Source organism: Solanum dulcamara, chromosome 5 (genome assembly GCF_947179165.1).
Source record: "Solanum dulcamara chromosome 5, daSolDulc1.2, whole genome shotgun sequence".
In the NCBI taxonomy this organism is placed as follows: Eukaryota; Viridiplantae; Streptophyta; class Magnoliopsida; order Solanales; family Solanaceae; genus Solanum; species Solanum dulcamara.
In genome coordinates this window covers 71154924-71173118 of record NC_077241.1, presented here as the reverse complement: position 1 = coordinate 71173118, position 18195 = coordinate 71154924, and the positions used below count along the sequence as shown (strand labels likewise).

Genomic DNA, 18195 nt, shown 5'->3' with positions numbered 1-18195 from the left:
AAAAGAAAAATAATCCACTTTAATTAGTTAGTACAACAAAACGTAAATGAAAATGCGAGTTTTTGGCCAAAAATATTTCTATACCATACCTCAAATTTAAACTACATTCTTAAAATATTTTTTTTGCACAAAATATCCTCCGACTATTTGAAAGTTAACAATTTTCATTCTTCTTTTAGATATTGACAAAAAACTAAGGGATCCAACAAAAACATATTCAGTTCATGTAACTATCGATAAAAGTTTTCTAGCATAATTTCATTACTTGCTATAAAAAGATCCCGAAAAAAAGAATATTAAAATTTTGGACACTAGTGCTTGCTGAAACAAAATGTTTGGGAGGTGTGGAGGATACATGATCTGCTCTTTTTCTCTTTTACCAACGAAAAAAGTCGAAGCTTAATTATCTTCAATATTTTCAAAATCAAATTGTAGTTAGATCAATAATTTTTTTGGGACAATCTATATTAAAGTGATCAAAATTCTGATATTACCCGCATTCAAGTTTCATTCTTCATTATTAGAAGTGAAAGTCTCCAACAAACACCGCTTCGAGCAAATTCAATTGAGAAAAAATATATTTCAATTGACAAGTTTTTTAATATAAAATAACAGAAAAATAAATAAATAAAATTGTTAATTAAAAGATTTTGCAAAATGCTAAATTCAATTGTCAAAAAAGTTTGCCATACTATTTTTGACGTATCTCAAAATAATAAATACGAAGAGGTGATTTAATTTTTGTGGGATCTCTTTGTTTCATGACGAATTCTAGTAGAATAATGAAAGTTGTTAATTTTTAAATAGCTGAAGAATATTTTCTGGTAAGAATGATATTTTAAGGACATAATCTAAATTTGAAATATAATTTAAGTATGATTTTAGAAAAGAAAAAAAAAAAACTGAAAATGGCCAGGGAGTCCGCCAGTGCTGACTTTCTGAACCTGAACGGAAACGACTGAAGCTAAAATCCTTGAAGAATATCTTCTTCCCAAACACAAATTGAACCTAAATATTTAATATTCCGATCACAGGATGACATCTCCGGCTGCCGGAATCCTTCTCGATTTCCCAATCTAACCGCAAATCATACAGACTAATTTTTCAGTACTGCAATTCTGCGGCAAATTTTCAGCTTCCATGGATTTGGCGGAAAATCCCGAAGAGGTAGAAGAGAAGAGAAAGGAGATTGGTGGGTCAGCACGGTTCCGCAGATTATTGGGGATTATTGTCTTTTTCTGTGCTTTCTTTACAATATCATTTTCGCTGCTTTATTTAGCTGTTTTTCTTGGGAACCTGTCGATTTCAAGTCCAATATCTCTTCCGTCTCAATGCAAAATTGTATCTAGCAGTAAGTTGATTCATTTTCCTTGCTCAATTTTGCTGGTGTGTTTTGTTTTTTGGAGTGTTAAATAACTTTTTCTTGCTGAATTTTGTTGGTGGGTTTTGCTTTTTGGAGTCTTGGTATCTGGATGAAGTTAAAGAGTTTGATGAGAATTAGAATCTCAAATTGTTCAGTAACCCTTGTTGTGTTTTTAGCATCATTTATGGCTCAAGAGTTCCGTGTTGAATTTGATTGGTGCTGGTTGTTTTTTGGGTACGCGTAGTTGCTTTGAAATTGAAGATCCCTGAAAGACTCGAACATAATTTGGAGCTCAAATGGTTGAGAAGACCTTCATTCTGACATTACCTTCCTGTGGTTCAGAACATTGCACTTGAGTTGCATTAATGGATGTGCTCTTTTTTTTTTTTGGGTTGCCAGGAATTTTTTGTTGAGAAGATTGATCAAAATTTATAGACAAGAAGAAAGACTTCTACAGGATATTCATTTGATCTTGAGAAAGCATATCATAGAGTGTCATTAAGTCATTTAGCGGGTGGTAGAGAAGAAATAGATTCATATCAGATGTAAAAGTGCTATAAAAGATATGTACAAAGGAGAGCTGTAAGTGTAAGAAGTAAGAATAGTGGAGGAGATACGGAAGAATTTCTCAACTAAAATAATATTGTGCTAATTGATGAAATTTGTTATGGACCAACTAAAATCTCAACCTGTAAAAGTAGCATATTCATTCAATGTAATTTGGTTGAGACTTCAGAGCAAAATTTGTAGGAAAATTTATTCAGAGCTGGAAATATTTACTGATATAGTCTTCTCTATCTTGAGCTTCGACGACAACTTTCTGTGTCCGATTGCTAGTAAATTACACTGCCTTTTTATGGTGGTATCATGATTGCGAATGATCATGAGTTCAAGAGGGAAAGCTTTTAGATTCAAGTTACTTCATGTATCTTAGTCCAAAAATTGGCTGACACTCACTGGTTGGAGTGTTGGGGTGGGGTTTTTTATAGCTTTCCCGGTGGCGAAGGTGAGACAATATGTATAATGCGGTGTCATAACACTATGTGAAGTGGCTGCCAAGGGTATTGTTGCATATTGCGGTGGCTCTGTTGCTTTTTAGCGAAAGAAAAAATACACCATTTATTATAACTATAAGGATATATATGGCCCATATGATATGGGTCAGCATATTCAGTGTTGGTCATTACTCATTAGCTTCAACTTTAGTTAATGGAAGAAGAGTTTAAGTTTTGTGTACTGACGATGTAAAAATTATTTACACAATCGTGTCATTAATAAGGTAATTACCAGAAAATCTACAGTAAACAATAATATGTAACTTGATAAAATTAATACTAACCTGTCATAGTAGGTTATACCACATTTATGGTATTAAAAATCTTTACACTAGTGTATATAGCTTATAATCCATAGAAGAAAAATGAAACCTGCTTCAAATACAGTCATACAAGTTCCTTACAGAGGTCATCACTTCTTTTGACATCTGTCTCCATATTGTATATACATAACAGATAGATACTATACATGTCCCCTGGAGGGCTAGACCCATGCATAATCACATCAAAGTAGGGATTATATCCCTTCTTATTTTGTCTAAAGTACCAAATGACCCCTTATTACATGTTGCAGCTGCAGTAGTCTAGAGTCTCTTCCGTAGTTTTGCCATTTAAGAGATGAATTCCCTCTTAGTCTAACAACTTACTTAGTTAATTAGACAGAACTGCCTAATTTGCTTAAAACATTGTTAGCAGTAATACACTAATGCATCCTCTTTTTTTGGATGTAATACACTAATGCATTCTTGTTTATACTTCTTGAAACTATTTTTTGTAAAATTGTTACAGCCCTGTCACCAGGAGCAATGACAAAATGCCATATTCTTGTTGACACATAGTGCAGATTGGTTTAAATCTCAGTTCTTTTTTGGTTTAAGTTTCAATTTAAAGCAATTATTTTATCTTCTTCGCAGGTGTGGATCTAAGGTCATCTAAAGTCTGTGAACTGGGCTTGTTGAATTATAAAGCAAAGCATGTTCTTTACCCTTCTGAAAGAAAAAAGTTTCGATGTCATTATGATTACTATTGGGCTTCTGTATTTAAGGTGACTACCTCTATTTTTTGTTCCTTTAGATATTATTTTCCATTTGAAGTTCTTTTGGTGCACATGTTGATAAGTTGATTGTATCTGATCATCTGTTAATGCGGTTAAAGTTCTTGAAAAGGAACATTGAATACTTGTTGTATATGAGTTCCGTCTCCAGGATAAATATATAATAGAGTTCTTACTTGTCAATAAAAGAGAAAATTCTTATACAATTGACCTGAAATTCTAGTTTTAGTTCCATCGTTAGACAAACATTCTATTTCACGAGGATTTTGCTAGATAATGATTTTTGTAAGTCATGTACGCTGTATGCCGGAGAACTAGTTCAATTGAAGATTGATTATAACCCCTAAATGATAGGGGAGATAATAATCATGTACAATGAACAGAGTTTCTTGGTATCAGAGGTGACAAATGTTCATTTAAGCTCTCTGGTATATATCTATTTCTTTTGGCTTGGAAAGATATTAGTAATTAAAACTCTTTACTTTTCCCCATAAGACGACATTTTTCATTGAATGTATCAATACATGGCTCTGTAACTTCTAGTTTTTAGCAGAATTGGACTGTGTATTTACAGCCTGTTTGGATAAGCTTTTTTTAAACTGCTTATTTTAAGCTAAAAAAAGCTGGGGTAACTCAACTTATTTTTTTGGCTTATAAGCTGTTTTCAGCTTATAAACTGTTTTAAATAAGCTAAGTCAAACAAATCGAATTATTTTTTGGGGCTTATTTTAAGCACAAAATGACTTTAAGTTGCCCAGCCAAATACTCAAAAAAGCTTAAAGCAGCTTATAAGCTAATCCAAACGGACTCTTAGTCACTTGTAATATTCTAAATTTCACCTGCTATACCCATTTTTCACTTTCTTTAAATAAGCTGTGATATTAATGGATTTCAATGACAATTATTCCTATCTTCTCTGTGCCATTCTCTCTTTCATTGGCATTGCATCAATCAGCAGGATCGATGCATTTGAAGCTAAAATTACCTAACAAAAAGGAGGTGGAACATTTTCAGCTTGGTGCTATCCATGGATCACTTGGCTCTGACCTTTATTTGTGTTCCTTCCTTGGAAGGCATTTGTTACAAAGTATTTCTAATACATTCTTACATGTTTATTTTGGGGCATGAACCGAATATGGATTACTTCTAAAAGTTGCTGCATTTTGTTAATTTTAATTTATTTCATTTTTGTGCACCGGGCTGCCCTTTTTTTTCATTTTTGTGGATCATTTTGGTATTCATCATCTTCATTTTATTTTGGGTGGGGGTGGGGGTGGGGGTGGGGTTGGCGGTGGTGGCGAAGAGATATTGATTGTTTACAAAACACTCAATTGCTTGCTTATGCATTTCTCAAGAACAAAATACATCCTTACATGCTTATCATGGAGAATGAGTTATCCGAAAAAAGAATGTGTATCCTGGAGAATGAACCGAATAAGGAATACTTTGGAGAGTTGCTGCATCTTGTTTATTCCCTTTTCTTGACTATTTTGTTTTGTTTTAGTTTTGGTTTTCCTTTTTTTTTTTTGAGGGGGAAGATGGATACTTTCTTACTGATTGTGCACAAACCACTCAATTGCTTGCTTATGCATTTCTGAATAACAGGTCGAATACATGGATCATTCAGGTCAGGCACGACTTGCACTAGCAGAGGCACCTAATGAGGCCCTTCCATCTGATTGTAGACCAAACTTCTCTGGTGCATGGTTGACAAAGGATAAATTCGAGGTAGTTACTGGACATTGCATGCTCACTATTAAGAGTCTAAGAGAAACATTGATTTAAGAGAAACATTGATTTACTTAAAAACGAACTTCTTAGCATGAAATTTATCCCGGTTAATTGGTATAACTTCTGTTTATGCCTTCCGTTACTCTGGGATGGTCCTTACTCCTAGATTAATGACATGATTTCTCTATCAAATTTATATCTGGGGTGTTCCCTTCTGCAAGTGTATTCAACTCTTGCAGAACGATAACCTTAATTTTCCCTTTTCACTTTCTAAATGAACTAAATGTTGCATGTCCTATTTTCAAGATAAAGCTGTCAAACAACTGATCTTATTTATGTAAGGGCAATGAATTCTAAAATTAATAGCAGTAACTAGGAATTCTGAACAGGATTATTTATCTGAAAAGGAGCCATTGATCAGCATGAGTAATTTTTGTCTGTATTTTGATGTATATGTTTGTGTCTAATTGCTACATCAAAAAGTTTGATCCTAGATTGTAAGGAGTTTAAGCGTTCAGTTTGCTTATATGCTCTTCCTTCTCACTGAAATGGTGAAATTCCAAGAATTTGTCAAATTTTATGTTATCATATAGTCACTAGATAGATCTGTTGCATTGTGTGAAGCATACAGTCCCAATTAATGGTCGTTTGAGGAAGAATCAGTTTCATCCTGTTCATTTTCCTTCAAAATCAAGTATCTTCATCCTGTTGCCTGCACATCTTTTTTCAGGTAAACAAGACTTATGAGTGTTGGTATACATTGGGAATATCTAAAGTGCACATATATCAAGCAGGCTTTTTTGATTGCGACGCAAAAGATCCATCAACTATTGAGATGTTTATTCGATATTTAATCTTGTGAGTATTATTACTTTAGTAAAATATTGTTCTTGTTCCTTCATCTTTAATGTGTTCATGACGTGATAAAAAATACACCCAAATGTTAAGATAAGCAAGGAATAGGCTCCCCCCCGGCTTAGTTCAAGTGACAAAGAGGGACTTGTGACTTAGCCCTGCACATGGGACTAAGCCAGGTATTTAAGTGGAGAAGAGTAGAGGGGCAGGCCATATATATATACACACACACACACACACACACACACACTCACATACACACAAACACACACGCATGTAAACAAGCATTAACTCTCAAAATTTCTTGAGTTTTATCTGTTGCTCCTGGATCTTCTTTCTTGACGTTGAGTCCTTTTATTGTTTTGATATCACTTGACATCAATTGCTCATCTGCTTTTATGATGTTTGCACCACCCCTGCTCCTCCTTTTGAGGATCAATGCCTAATATCAAGTGTTGGTTGAGTTTCTCTGATCTGCCCATTTTCTAATGCACATTGCAAGGTTTCCAACTCGGTCTGCTAATAAGTGGTGTATATAATGCATTTCCTGCTTCCCAGATATGATCGTTAAAGTCATCTTCATAATTGACTTCACTCTTACGTATGCTGCATGGTTAGGTTCTGGATACTCTCCTTCTACTGCACTTCAGTCTCCCTGGTCAATAACACAAAGGTGGAAAATATCAGCATGTCCCATTTCCTTAATTTTGGTTATGCTTCCTAACAATAATCTACCTTTGTGTATTATACATAGATCATTTGGTACAAAGGATTGGGTGGGATGTCCCATTGTTATTGCCATCCAGTCCTGTTCAATGTTTGGGTTTAACACTTACAGTTTTTTAAAGATGTCGGGTTGTTGAACTATTTTCAATGCAAATTTAGAAACAATTAGTTTCAATCATAGAATTAATTCTCTCTACCTCACAAAGGTAGGGGTAAGGCCTGCGTACATCCTACCTTCCCCACTTGTGGGATTACGCTGGCTATGTTGTTGTAATCATTGAATTAATCAACCAATGTCTTACCAACACTCGTCAAATTTACCTAATTTGAAATTATACTGCAGTAACAAGATTAATTAAAGTACTGAAATATTAACTTTAATAGGGTAAAAAAGGAAACAAAATGAGCCGAGGGAGAAGGGGAGATCTGGACTGTAGATCAATGAGAAGGGAAATGGTCAAATAAGATGACTGAAACCAAAAGAAGATGGTGATGATGTTGTTTTGCAGCTCAATTTCAGGTGGAGAAAGGGAAGAAGATGAATTGTAGCGCAACAAGAAGAAGGGGAATGGTGGAATTTTGTGTGATGAGAAGGGGTAGTGGTGTGTGGCCTTTCAAGAGGAATAAAGACGACTAGGAACTTCTAGGAGTTTTATATGTAGGCTCAGAATGGTCATTTTATATTCTTATCAGAATGAGCCATAATCCAGGGAAATAATTCCTGCCAAACCACAAAAGAGAAGATATGGAATGTCTTTCAAAAGATAAGATACTGAAGGTTTTCAGGCAAATAATCCACAGTTATGCAATCTGCGGACATACCAAAATGTTGGATTTGGCTGGATAAGTTTTATTGTGACTTTGATCTGTCTGCCAAACAGCCTTTTAGGGAATCTCATCCATCATCAAGCACCTCCCCAAACACCAAGCCATAAAATAGTCTCATTTGCTTCTTCAGTTCCTTCGTACATTGCATGCCACGTTGCCTTATATTGATGCATTGGTTCTTTTTGTAAGGTGGAACCGATTGGTAGCCCCCTAAAGTTGGCACGACTTTTCACTTGGACACCTTAAGTAAGCCTTGACATGTTGAACACTTAAACAACTTAAACTTTGTGTTAATAAACACTTCTTTTGACAATCAATTAAAATTACAAGTGTATTACACTCGCAGGTGACGTGGCATGATGACTAATTAAAAGAGGACATGTGGCATTTGCGTCTAGAATAATAATTAAAGAAAAATTATAAGAAAAAAGTAAAAGAAAAACTATTTTTAGCAAAAAAGGAAAATAGAAAAAGTACTTTCTAAAACCCCACCCACCCTCCCACTTACCCAACCCCTCCTTCCCAACCATTAATACTCCCTCACCGGTGGTCATCCGTCCCCCGCCCCCCTCTCCACCTTCTCACCTCACATTTCTCAAATGGTGCAAGGATCTTCTAGGAGCAAGAACTGAGTTTCGCCGGAAAATATTAACAAATCTGTATGAACGTTCCCGGAAAAGATGGAGTGCTTGTCGGAAATTTCTTGAAACCCAGATCTGAGTTTATATCTTATTAAATCAAAACAACATTCTTGACTGAAAAAAGAGTGAAAAGATTCTTGCTTTGAGAAATTGGAACAAAAATGGCAACAATCATGGCGGGTATAAGCATCATAGGACCTGTGGTGGGTGGTAACATGACATTTTCAGTGACCAAAAGGGCTTTAGCCAAGTTGAAACTGAGCTCAGAGTTAAGTTTCGTGGCGTCTCAATTGAGTGGCCTCAAGATTTCAGGCACCCATTTGAGCTCTCCTGCTCCACTTTCAGTTCCTTCCAATCCCTCCCTTCAACACGTTGCTTGTAAAAAATGGAGTGTTTGTCGAAAAAAATGGAGTGTTTTTCCGGTGAACAAGATCTCAATGGTGGAAGATTTGTTAATGGTAGAATATAAAATGGAGAAGAAAGAGAAAAAGAATAAAGAAGAAGAAGAAAATAAAAAGAATTAAAAAAAAATGGTTTTTAGGCTCTTGCGCCTATTTGATGTGAAAATCACACAAGTTGCCAGTCAGCGAAATATGTCAAGATGACAAAGTCCGACCTTACTTAAGTTGTTTAAAATGTACAAGGCTTACTTGAGGTGTCTAAGTGAATAGTCGTGCCAACTTTAAGGGGTTGCCAATGAGTTTGGCCTTGTTTTAATGACTGAGAAATTCGTTGGTCCAGCTTCGGAACTCGGGGATAATGGACCAATCACTCTACCTTCTCCATTTAAATACTGAACTTTGCACAATCTTCGAACTCCTTTTTGAGATTAAACGTACTTTCGTTTTGGATTGAGGCATATATCTTTTGAGATTGGGAACAATTTTTATATATCAATCCACAAAGGTTGTGCAAAGCCATATATACAGAAATGAAGCTGACAAAACTATCCTTCTCTACTTACAAAGATTCTAAAATTTCTAGGATAGATTCAATGTCCACTAGGAATTCTTCTTCTTTAAACCAAAAATGAAATAACAATAGGGAGTTCATCTTAATCTTCTGCATTGGACTATCCTTATCTTCAAGTCATCTCAGATTTCTTTACCCCCAGACAGTCCACCAAATGCAAGCTAGTATCAACTTCCCTCTGGTTTTCTGCCTGGGTGAACCTCCTCCCCATTCCAGTACTTCAGCAAATCTAAAGAGCTTTTTGGCATTGCCCATCTAATACCTTTTTGAGAAAGCAAGCAAAAACACAGGTCTTTTGCACCAGCCGGGAACATCGCAGCTAAATGCCCCATCACAACAGATTGCAATCGGTCTCAGCTTTCTTGCCACAAAGATGACATCTAGAACACAATACCTCTCTTTTTCAGATTTTATTCAGTTAGACAGACCTCTTTGACTACTAACCACATAAAGCTTGCCACTTTGTATGAAATTCTAACTTTCCATGTATGTTTCCATTCCCACAACTCTAGCTGACCGGGGGAATTCGTTCAGGATCCCATTTTGATTGGAAGTTATCTTCGCAAGTTAACTTATCAAAAGTGTTACCTTCACAAGTTAATCACGAAACTGGTTTAGAGGTGATATCCTATACACTGATATTTTGAACTGAACATGAATAAGCTCAAAGTATGGAGTTAGATTAGAAACGCTAACTCTGCATCTGGCATTACTTGAAACTGGAATTTAATATGTTAGTTTAGAAATGGTCTCTGTTAGCTTGCGAACACTAATTATGCAGCTGATATTTCTTGAAATTGGTCAGGAATGAAATGTTAGGCCATATTATCTAGTAGCCATCCAAGAACAAGTATGATTTGAGTCCTGGTTGTCAGTTTGCTGTAATTTACCTTTTCTGCGTCTTGCTACACCCTATAGGTAAAAAATGGCATGAACGTCACACTGAAATATTACTTTCTCATTGTCAGCCTTATTCATTTGTCTTAATTGGATATTACTGTGGCAGATTCATGAGGATATTAAAGTCTTGGTATGTTAGTGGGGTTTCATACTGGCACTGGAGATGGGAAGCTGTAGCCGGAGTTATTGCTGGTTTCTGTACTTCCATGATGACAGTAATTTTTTTTGCACTCCTACGAAAGTTGTTTTCTTGCATCTATCAACTTTCTGTGGCGAGAAGGCTTACTCTGCCACTTAATAAAGTCCGTTTAAGGAGAGTTTGTTTCCTGCTAGCTTATGTGTCATTTACTAGTTGGTTGGCCGTTCAATATTTCAGACGGATTGGTCTCCCTGAAATAGCATTTTACTATAGCATGTAGCACTCGTTTTTATAGAAGTGCTAGAGCCGGTTGGCAGTTCAAGTGGAAATATGAAATTATGTAATATCTTTGTACCTGTAGACACAGATTACACATAGTGTTTCTACCATATGTTGTATTCTAGTTCCTTGTGTACAGAACAAACGGCAGGAATAAATACTTATAAAAGTTTATCCCGGAGCATTATTCTGTTCCCAGGTGAATGAAGTCTAATGTTGTCCTTCTCTGGTGCTTTTTCTTTCTAGTTTGTGTTCTGCAGAACCGATAATACCTGAATCTGGTTGGTTTCACTGGGATCAGGTTAGCCAGGAAGCTTGTAGCTTTAACTACCCCTCGATGCTTTCTTCCTGTCTTTTACCAGGGAGTTCTGCTATGGCTCTACGAAATCATCAATTTATATTGTCAGAGCTTTCTATCTTTAGCTTAACCCCAAATTTTACTGTCCCTTGAATTTTCCGGCCCCAAATTGTTTGTCTATTTTTGGGACTGACCGGTTTAAATCCTCAAACAAGATTGAACAAGAACTAGTATTATTTTGTTATCTAATTGATTGCACTAGCCAAAATTTGGTTGCTGCTATTTGATTTGTTCTTCCACACTTAACGAAGAACATTGCTATCTTGTTAAGGATACTTGTGGATGCAGTTTATGATAAGAAGACAGCAAATATGTAGCACAAACTGTTCATTTTTTTGGTACTTGCGCAGAAACATGAATGTCTTGGAGATAAAACTTTACTAGTCCACGTACAATCTTTTAACTGTATATTTGTTATTTTACCAAGAGAAAACAATTCAACATCATCAGTTGAGGAAAGAACCACATATATCATGGATAGAAAACTAGGAAATGAAAGGAGGAAATGAAAGGAAGATAATTGGTCACGTAGGAGATTTTATTGTTAAAGAAAGAAAGAGCATAAATAATATTGATAGAAAATTTGAATTTTACAAAATATTAGTAGAGAAGAAGATAAGACGATGAGAAAGGTAGAAAACCTTTTAAAACTCCACGGTTCATACAGAAGCATCCTAAAAATGTACTCACAAAATGTTCAAGTTCATCACAGTTTTGTTAATTCTGCTCTATATGGGACTATATTTTTGACACTTAAAATGTTCTAAAGTTTTGGATCACAAACTGAAAACATGAAACATTGAGTTGAATTCAGCCTAGTTTCCTATGCTTGTAGCAACTCCATAGAACCTCTTAAGGAAGCACATTTGAAGTTGCTAAAAAGCAACAGTATCTAAAACTTTTCATTCTGAAATGATCCTCTCAATTTCTCCAAGAAGGCGCTCTTTTTCCTTGACCAAATCCTCATTCTGCTTCTGCAGCTCTTCAATTTGCGTAGTCTGTTCAGAATCCTTTCTGTGTTTATGCAAAAATACTGATTAGTCACTAATCCATGATTGCTTTACCATTTCACTATCATTGCAAATACATAGTATCAAAACTGCTGATATGAGGTAAAATGCAACAAAATTACATACTTTGATTAGACAACAGTAAACATGGGAAAAAAGATTAGACAACAGAAAGGATCTCATTGTAGTCACCACCCTGAAGTAAAGCATTTTCAGGTAACTCAATTTTTGGTGCATAGAAGGTTTCGACTTCACCTGATTCAAATAACACTTTCCTAACATAAAAATCTTGATTTGCGAGTACATTATTGAGCTGATTTCTTTTTTCTTTTTGCCTCAAACTTGTCGGATTAACGGAGTTAGGATTATTAAACCACCTAACCTAACAAGCCTGCTGCATAAAGCCTATCGCCAAACGGAAAAGCATGCATGAAGTTAATGTTAAATCTATGATCTCATTCTTTCCCTCCTTTTCAACTTCAAAAGACTTGTTATTGAAGGTTTTGATATCAAACCGTGTAAAGCATTAGTTTCCTAGATATCACAGGTCTATACTATATATTGATTCTTGAATGTTCACAATATCACAGATGTGAAGAGAAACCTTGAAATCGGTTCACACAATTGATAGCTACATAGTAGTAACAAGCTTGGAAACATGGACAGATATTATCGCTAAATGAAAAATATTTCTTCCACGAAACTAATGTTGAACCACAAAAATTATATGTTATGATAAAGGTGTTGCATGTTTCTGGACTATCATTCCTCAGTTTTTGTGTTTGAACGTACCTATTCATAAACCCCAAATTAAGTTTAAGTGAACGGACTTCCTTCTCCAGATTCTCACAGCGTTTCATAAGGGATTGCATATCTGAAGGAATTGCTGGTGTTAAATTTCTCTCTTTGGCTTCTGCCATTCTGCATCCACATTGAGACCAATAAGCTTATGAAATGGATCATATTCTATGAGAAAATTTTAAATGGAATACACCTGAGGAACCACATAAATGGGCTTAAATCTAAGCTTTGAGCTATTCTAGAAACCAACCAAGTAACTAAATAATAACCCTTCACTTACAGAAGAAGGTTCGCCTCAATATCGAAAACAAAGATGTACAAAATCTAACCATCACACAATTATGGTTGCAAAAACTGAAAAAGAGAGAAGAAATGGTAGGATATCCCGGTATAAGTCACAAGCAGTTATAAACTGGCATCAGCTTTGGCTCTACTCTGGAAGCTCAACAATCTTTTAACATATTTTGTTTATAAAGCCAGAGAAGACTCTAGGCTTTATCATACTTGAATACATTTACCATCATCACATCCGATAAAAAGTTTATGATATCTATTAGCATACAGTAAACTATCAGCACAGATACCCAATTTTAGGCCGCTTTTCCAGCTCATACTTGAGTTGGATAGAGACATATATTGAACACATTTAGGTTACAAAAGTTTGCAAATTCATGCTCGAGTCAGGTACCAAAAAGTTGATTTAAATACAATAAATAAGCTCAGTCACACAGCATAGATGGAACAGGAAAGATAACAAATATACAGTACTAAGAGAAGAGAAGAGAGACAAACATCTGCTTGGACTAATCAAATGTTTGACATGACAGGAGAAGGCCATGCAAACACAAGGCCAGCAGTTTCGAGCAGCCTAAACTCGAGTGGGCCATCAAGTTAAAGCATCAGAATTAAGTGCAAAACTTTTGCAAGTATATGCAATGAAAAACATGCTTTTGATGTTCCATTTAGAGAAGCAATATCAAATAGTCCAGGCCTTGCAGATCAAGGCTTAACTAACATCTCATGCTTTTTGAAATCTCATTTCTACTTTCTGCTTCATATCATTGCAGGAAAATAAAGCTGGAATAAGTCACATGTGGAGGCATAACACGTGCTATCTACATAAAATTTCCACACTCAATAGTCTTACCAACCACAGGAAGGACTAATAACTAAGAAGGAATGTAATCGAAAAAGAATAAGATTCATGCAAGTTCTGAGAATAGTTGTACATACTTCCGAGACCGCTCCACCCTTCTCTTCTTCTTAGGATCTCCATTTTCCGCTGCATTTGTCCATGCCGGTTAGAAGCAACAGCATGAAAGCAATTAAGTAACAACATGCATGTCATACAATATAGCATCTGCGTGCGATTAAAGCCATAAAGCTTTTGATCTGACAGAACTAAGATTGAACTTTGGAGCATAAACCTCAATATCAGAATAAAAACAGATTAAGAGTCTGACTTGTCGCTGGAGTTCAATTCTTTCATTACATTAGACAGTTTCAGTCTCATGGTAAGCATGGACCTTTCACATTTACTTTGCTGTCTCTTTTGAGAACTCTTTGATCTTTAAAAATGTCAGAAGAAATATCACAAACATTTTATTCCTTCTATTCCCGGAAAAAGAAAGAACCCTAAGGTCAATGTTTATAGATTTGAAAAATGCAAGGATGTGATATTTATTCATTGCAGTTAAATGTCTTAGTTACCTGATTGCACTGATGTCAAAGATCCATTTCGAACTAAACCTTCTTTCTGCGATGTCTGAACAAATAGGAGAAATTATTATCAGCCTTAACTATCTCACTATTCTAAGTTGAACATTAGGTGATGTTGTTTCAAATTCCAAGGACATATGAGGAGAGAATACCTTTTGGTTGTCCTTCACGTTATCATATATTCGTTCTCTAATATCTGCAGTTCAACAGTAAATGACTATATTAAAAAACTTGTGTGCAAAGCACACTAAGTTTGGAGAAACAACCATCTCAAATAAATGCACTATGTGAAATCTAAAGTTCCAATTAGCATCATTTCTTAGTTTGAAAATCTAAGAATCATCTCTCTGTTTAAAGAAGACCTTGTTTGCATGAATTTGCTAAGACATGCAAGTGGCAAATAGAAAGCAGCATAGATAATTCAATAAAGACAACTTATTTATGTTGTATTTACCCTTGGCAGCTGAACCATTTTCAGAGCTCCTTGCATATCCAACTTGATTTCTAGAGCCCTCATACACATTTAAAGCTTGACTTGCATTGCTCAGGCCATCATATGCATCAAAACCGATTGAAATTATTGGTGCAGCAACAGAAGATTCACTTTGAGAAGGTTCCTGTGATACCATGTCCATATGGATTGGGTTTGAGGGAGCCATGATACTTTCTAAGACGACATCTAATGACCCTTGAACTGTTTGTAGAATCCCTGTATCTGTGACTTCCATAACAGATGCATCCTGATATGTCCCTTGATTCATAGAAATATGATTCCCTGAATGTTGATTCATACCGGAGTTACAAAAGACTTCTTGATTACCATAACACCCCAACATATTCTCCTCAATGGCTTCCCTAGCAGTATGATAGTTTGTTAATTTCTTCCGCTCTAAGGTACCCTTTAGCATGCTTACAACAAAAGAAATATTATCTGCACCATCCACTTGCTGAGTATCAAAAGTTGATGAAGATGAATTTGATGGAGACCTAAAAGTATTGGGTTGGTTGGTAATTTCACACATTGACATGTCGGTGTACCCAGTGGGATCAGAAACTTCTTCTTTAAAGTTATGAACAGCATTTCCAGGTATATTATGTAAAGCTTCACGAGCTAGTGAAGATTGTGAGTTTTGCATGGCTGCATACCTCCTCCTACAGAAATTTTTAGGGAGATAAAAAAATATTGCAAGAAATGATCAGCATCCAGCAATAACATATCAACAGAATACATCGACGGGGAAAAAGATTCTCCAATTAGTTTTTGGTAGTTTCTTGTACTTGGAAACCTTCAATTCAAATTAGATAAACTCAATCTATATAGGAGAACAAAAAATTCTTGATGGTCTAATCCAAGTTTATATATAATGCTCATTTGAGAAAAGCAGCCAATGATATTGTTTTCCAATCTCGATAAAGGATGCAATATGAAGGATACCTTAACTCAGATGAACGACTTCTCGTCATGGGCTGAGAACTATGGAACCAGGTCTGCAAGAAAGCTCCGTATGAGGATATCAAGAGAAATTCTATGAAAAGATATCAGCAATTACAGAACAAACCTTGGCTAAAAACAGATTACTAGCTTGCATTTCCCTATCTGTCACATCCCTGATGACAATAGAAAAATGGTTATTACACCCAAAAATTTCAGATTGACTACCAAGATGATAAAAATTGCTTGAAATATCTAGATTAAGCCTAAGGCAGCAAGATAACACATTGCAATAGCCCCCAAAAAATGCAACTCTTTTCTTTTTTTTGGATCTTCAGTTTGAATTTTTTTTAACACTGATCATAATTAAATGATACATGCCTAAAGTGGTAAATTGTAGCACACACGAAAGGTATAGATCACCTGGTTGAATGTTGGTTAAGGTTGCTAGATGATTCATTGATAATACATGTATTCTGTGGCTGTAGAGTATCAGCCATTTTTCTTTTCTGAATCCCCTCATTCTGCTGACTAGATAGACCAGCAAGTTCACTGGAGATCCTGCATTTTAAAACGAAAGGATGTCATAAATCTGAAATATTAATGCACCTCTCCGCTGACATAGGTTATCATTCCCACTTCTTGTAGAACGACGTAAAATTGAATTCAGAAGTTAGAGTGAGAAGTTTATAAGTGTCAAAGAAATCATAGCTACACTGAGAAGTTGGCTTCCTTTGCATAACAAGAGGAAAACTGGAAAAGAGCTGAACCTTTCTCCATTTGCCTTATACTTAATATTCACTAGATTTTCAGAGAGTTGAAGTGAAACGGAGAGTTGCATTGTATCAAGGAAGGATGAATGTCTCATTTCTCAGTGAATCCTCACTGCGGTCACTTTCTCTAATCCTTAACAAACTTTATAGTGTTCTACATATTGCAACCATTGCATCATGCACAAATATAACTTAAAAAGAGAAAGACCTTTAGAGTACTCTCACAACAACAAGCGAAATGATAAATGTGACTGTCTTATTGAACATCCAAACACACTAACCTTCTTGATGCTTGTCGAGCACGATGAGCCATTGGTGTAGAATCACTGCCATTATTCTGAGAAGTAAACAGTAAAGAATCAGCCAAGATACAAAAAAACAAGCAGGCAAATATAGAACTGTTATACATGCTTTATAAATACCAAAAAATGGATTAGAGAATGCAATACATTTAGATGAAAGTCAACATGTATAAGAGTGGAAGGATTTTCTTGCCTCTGCACTTTTGAGCCAGCTTTTGAAGAGTTCCTCACTATCGGTTCGAAGAGAATGAGAGATGTTTCTAAAACCCAACATCTCCATTGCAGGCACTCCTCCTACTGAGTTCTCCATCATAGTTCTTATGAACAATTCTTCACTTGTGTTTCTATAGAAATCTGAATATCCTCTTCCCTCCATTTCCATTCCCTTCCCTGAACTTCTCGACACGGAAGTAGACTAAAATATTACTTAACTCTACTTCCTACCAAGATTTATGAACTAGTAATTAACAATTCCACAATTCATCAATCCCTCAGCATAGGAGAGAGCTACAAGCCGATCTACGAGTTCGGCAAAATCCAATAGCTTCACCCCAAATCCTATACTTGTGTTTAAAATCCTAATTTTTCCAAAACCAATAAACTCAAAATCCTCACTCCGCTGCTGCCTCAACACAAAAGCGCACCTATAGAAGCAAACTAAAGAGATAAATTTTGATCAATTTCTTGTTGAAGAAAAAAAAAATTGTGTAGCAGTAGAAGGACTTTAGGACTAATAACATTCAAGATTAATACTAACAGCTTTGTAGTTAAAAAGGAAGACCTTGTGTATAATAGAAGCATCAAACGTCACATTCAAGTTCATCTCTTTCTTAGTCAGAAAAATTGACAAACATATAGTGGGCTTAATTAAAAATTAGTTTCTACAGTTAATGGAATTAACAAGAATTCAAATTGATTAGATTCCAATTACCTTATACTTGTCTTTTTCCTGTGTGAAGACGGTCAGAGAGATTGTTTCTAATAGAGCTTCAAAAATTGATCATATAACAAAAACTAAATATTATCGTCAAATCAAATTACTCTACCCTTTGTTCTGCACTTTAATTTGTTGTAACATACCAACAGTCAAATTTTTCAGATACTTATTACACTACTTACATTTTTGGTATATAAAAGTTAAACTCGGAAAAATATAGTGTCTGAGCCTAAATTTGTGATGAAATTATGTGGGAAGACGGTCAAGAGACTGAGTGTGAACCATGATTTTGGCTCTTCCCATCAAAACACTGCTTCCTG

General features: G+C 35.5%; 2 protein-coding genes across 3 annotated transcripts; one reads left to right on the top strand and one right to left on the bottom strand.

Annotated features, from left to right (window-relative positions):
* The first annotated feature begins 875 nt into the window (after window positions 1-875).
* LOC129889593 (uncharacterized) lies at window positions 876-10751 on the top strand. Of its 2 annotated transcripts, none has more exons than XM_055964970.1 (5): window positions 876-1192; window positions 3333-3463; window positions 5078-5200; window positions 5934-6061; window positions 10232-10751. In XM_055964970.1, exons 1-5 carry the CDS (start codon window positions 1141-1143, stop codon window positions 10542-10544), a joined length of 747 nt encoding a protein of 248 aa, XP_055820945.1. In that variant the 5' UTR covers window positions 876-1140; the 3' UTR covers window positions 10545-10751. The 2 variants fall into 2 exon arrangements, with proteins under 2 accessions (XP_055820945.1, XP_055820944.1); XM_055964969.1 differs by having other exon boundaries at window positions 876-1351.
* A 774-nt stretch (window positions 10752-11525) lies between these two features.
* On the bottom strand, window positions 11526-17697 carry LOC129889592 (protein CYCLOPS-like). Its single transcript, XM_055964968.1, has 11 exons — window positions 17132-17697; window positions 16918-16973; window positions 16287-16424; window positions 15991-16039; window positions 15867-15919; window positions 14886-15583; window positions 14584-14627; window positions 14423-14477; window positions 13946-13994; window positions 12704-12832; window positions 11526-11915 (listed from the first exon to the last, which is right to left on the bottom strand). The coding sequence occupies exons 1-11, from the start codon at window positions 17318-17320 to the stop codon at window positions 11804-11806; spliced, it is 1572 nt and encodes a 523-aa protein (XP_055820943.1). The 5' UTR covers window positions 17321-17697; the 3' UTR covers window positions 11526-11803.
* Window positions 17698-18195: the final 498 nt, after the last annotated feature.

Excerpts from the sequence above, each read along its gene's own strand:
- LOC129889592 (XM_055964968.1), bottom strand. The coding sequence starts at position 17,320 with ATGGAAATGGAGGGAAGAGGATATTCAGATTTCTATAGAAACACAAGT. Across the intron at positions 16,974-17,131 it reads GCTGGCTCAAAAGTGCAGAG|AATAATGGCAGTGATTCTAC; the intron begins GCAAGAAAATCC and ends TTTACTTCTCAG. Across the intron at positions 11,916-12,703 it reads AATTTGGGGTTTATGAATAG|AAAGGATTCTGAACAGACTA; the intron begins GTACGTTCAAAC and ends GCATAAACACAG.
- LOC129889593 (XM_055964969.1), top strand. The coding sequence starts at position 1,141 with ATGGATTTGGCGGAAAATCCCGAAGAGGTAGAAGAGAAGAGAAAGGAG. Across the intron at positions 3,464-5,077 it reads ATTGGGCTTCTGTATTTAAG|GTCGAATACATGGATCATTC; the intron begins GTGACTACCTCT and ends TCTGAATAACAG. Across the intron at positions 5,201-5,933 it reads TGACAAAGGATAAATTCGAG|GTAAACAAGACTTATGAGTG; the intron begins GTAGTTACTGGA and ends ATCTTTTTTCAG.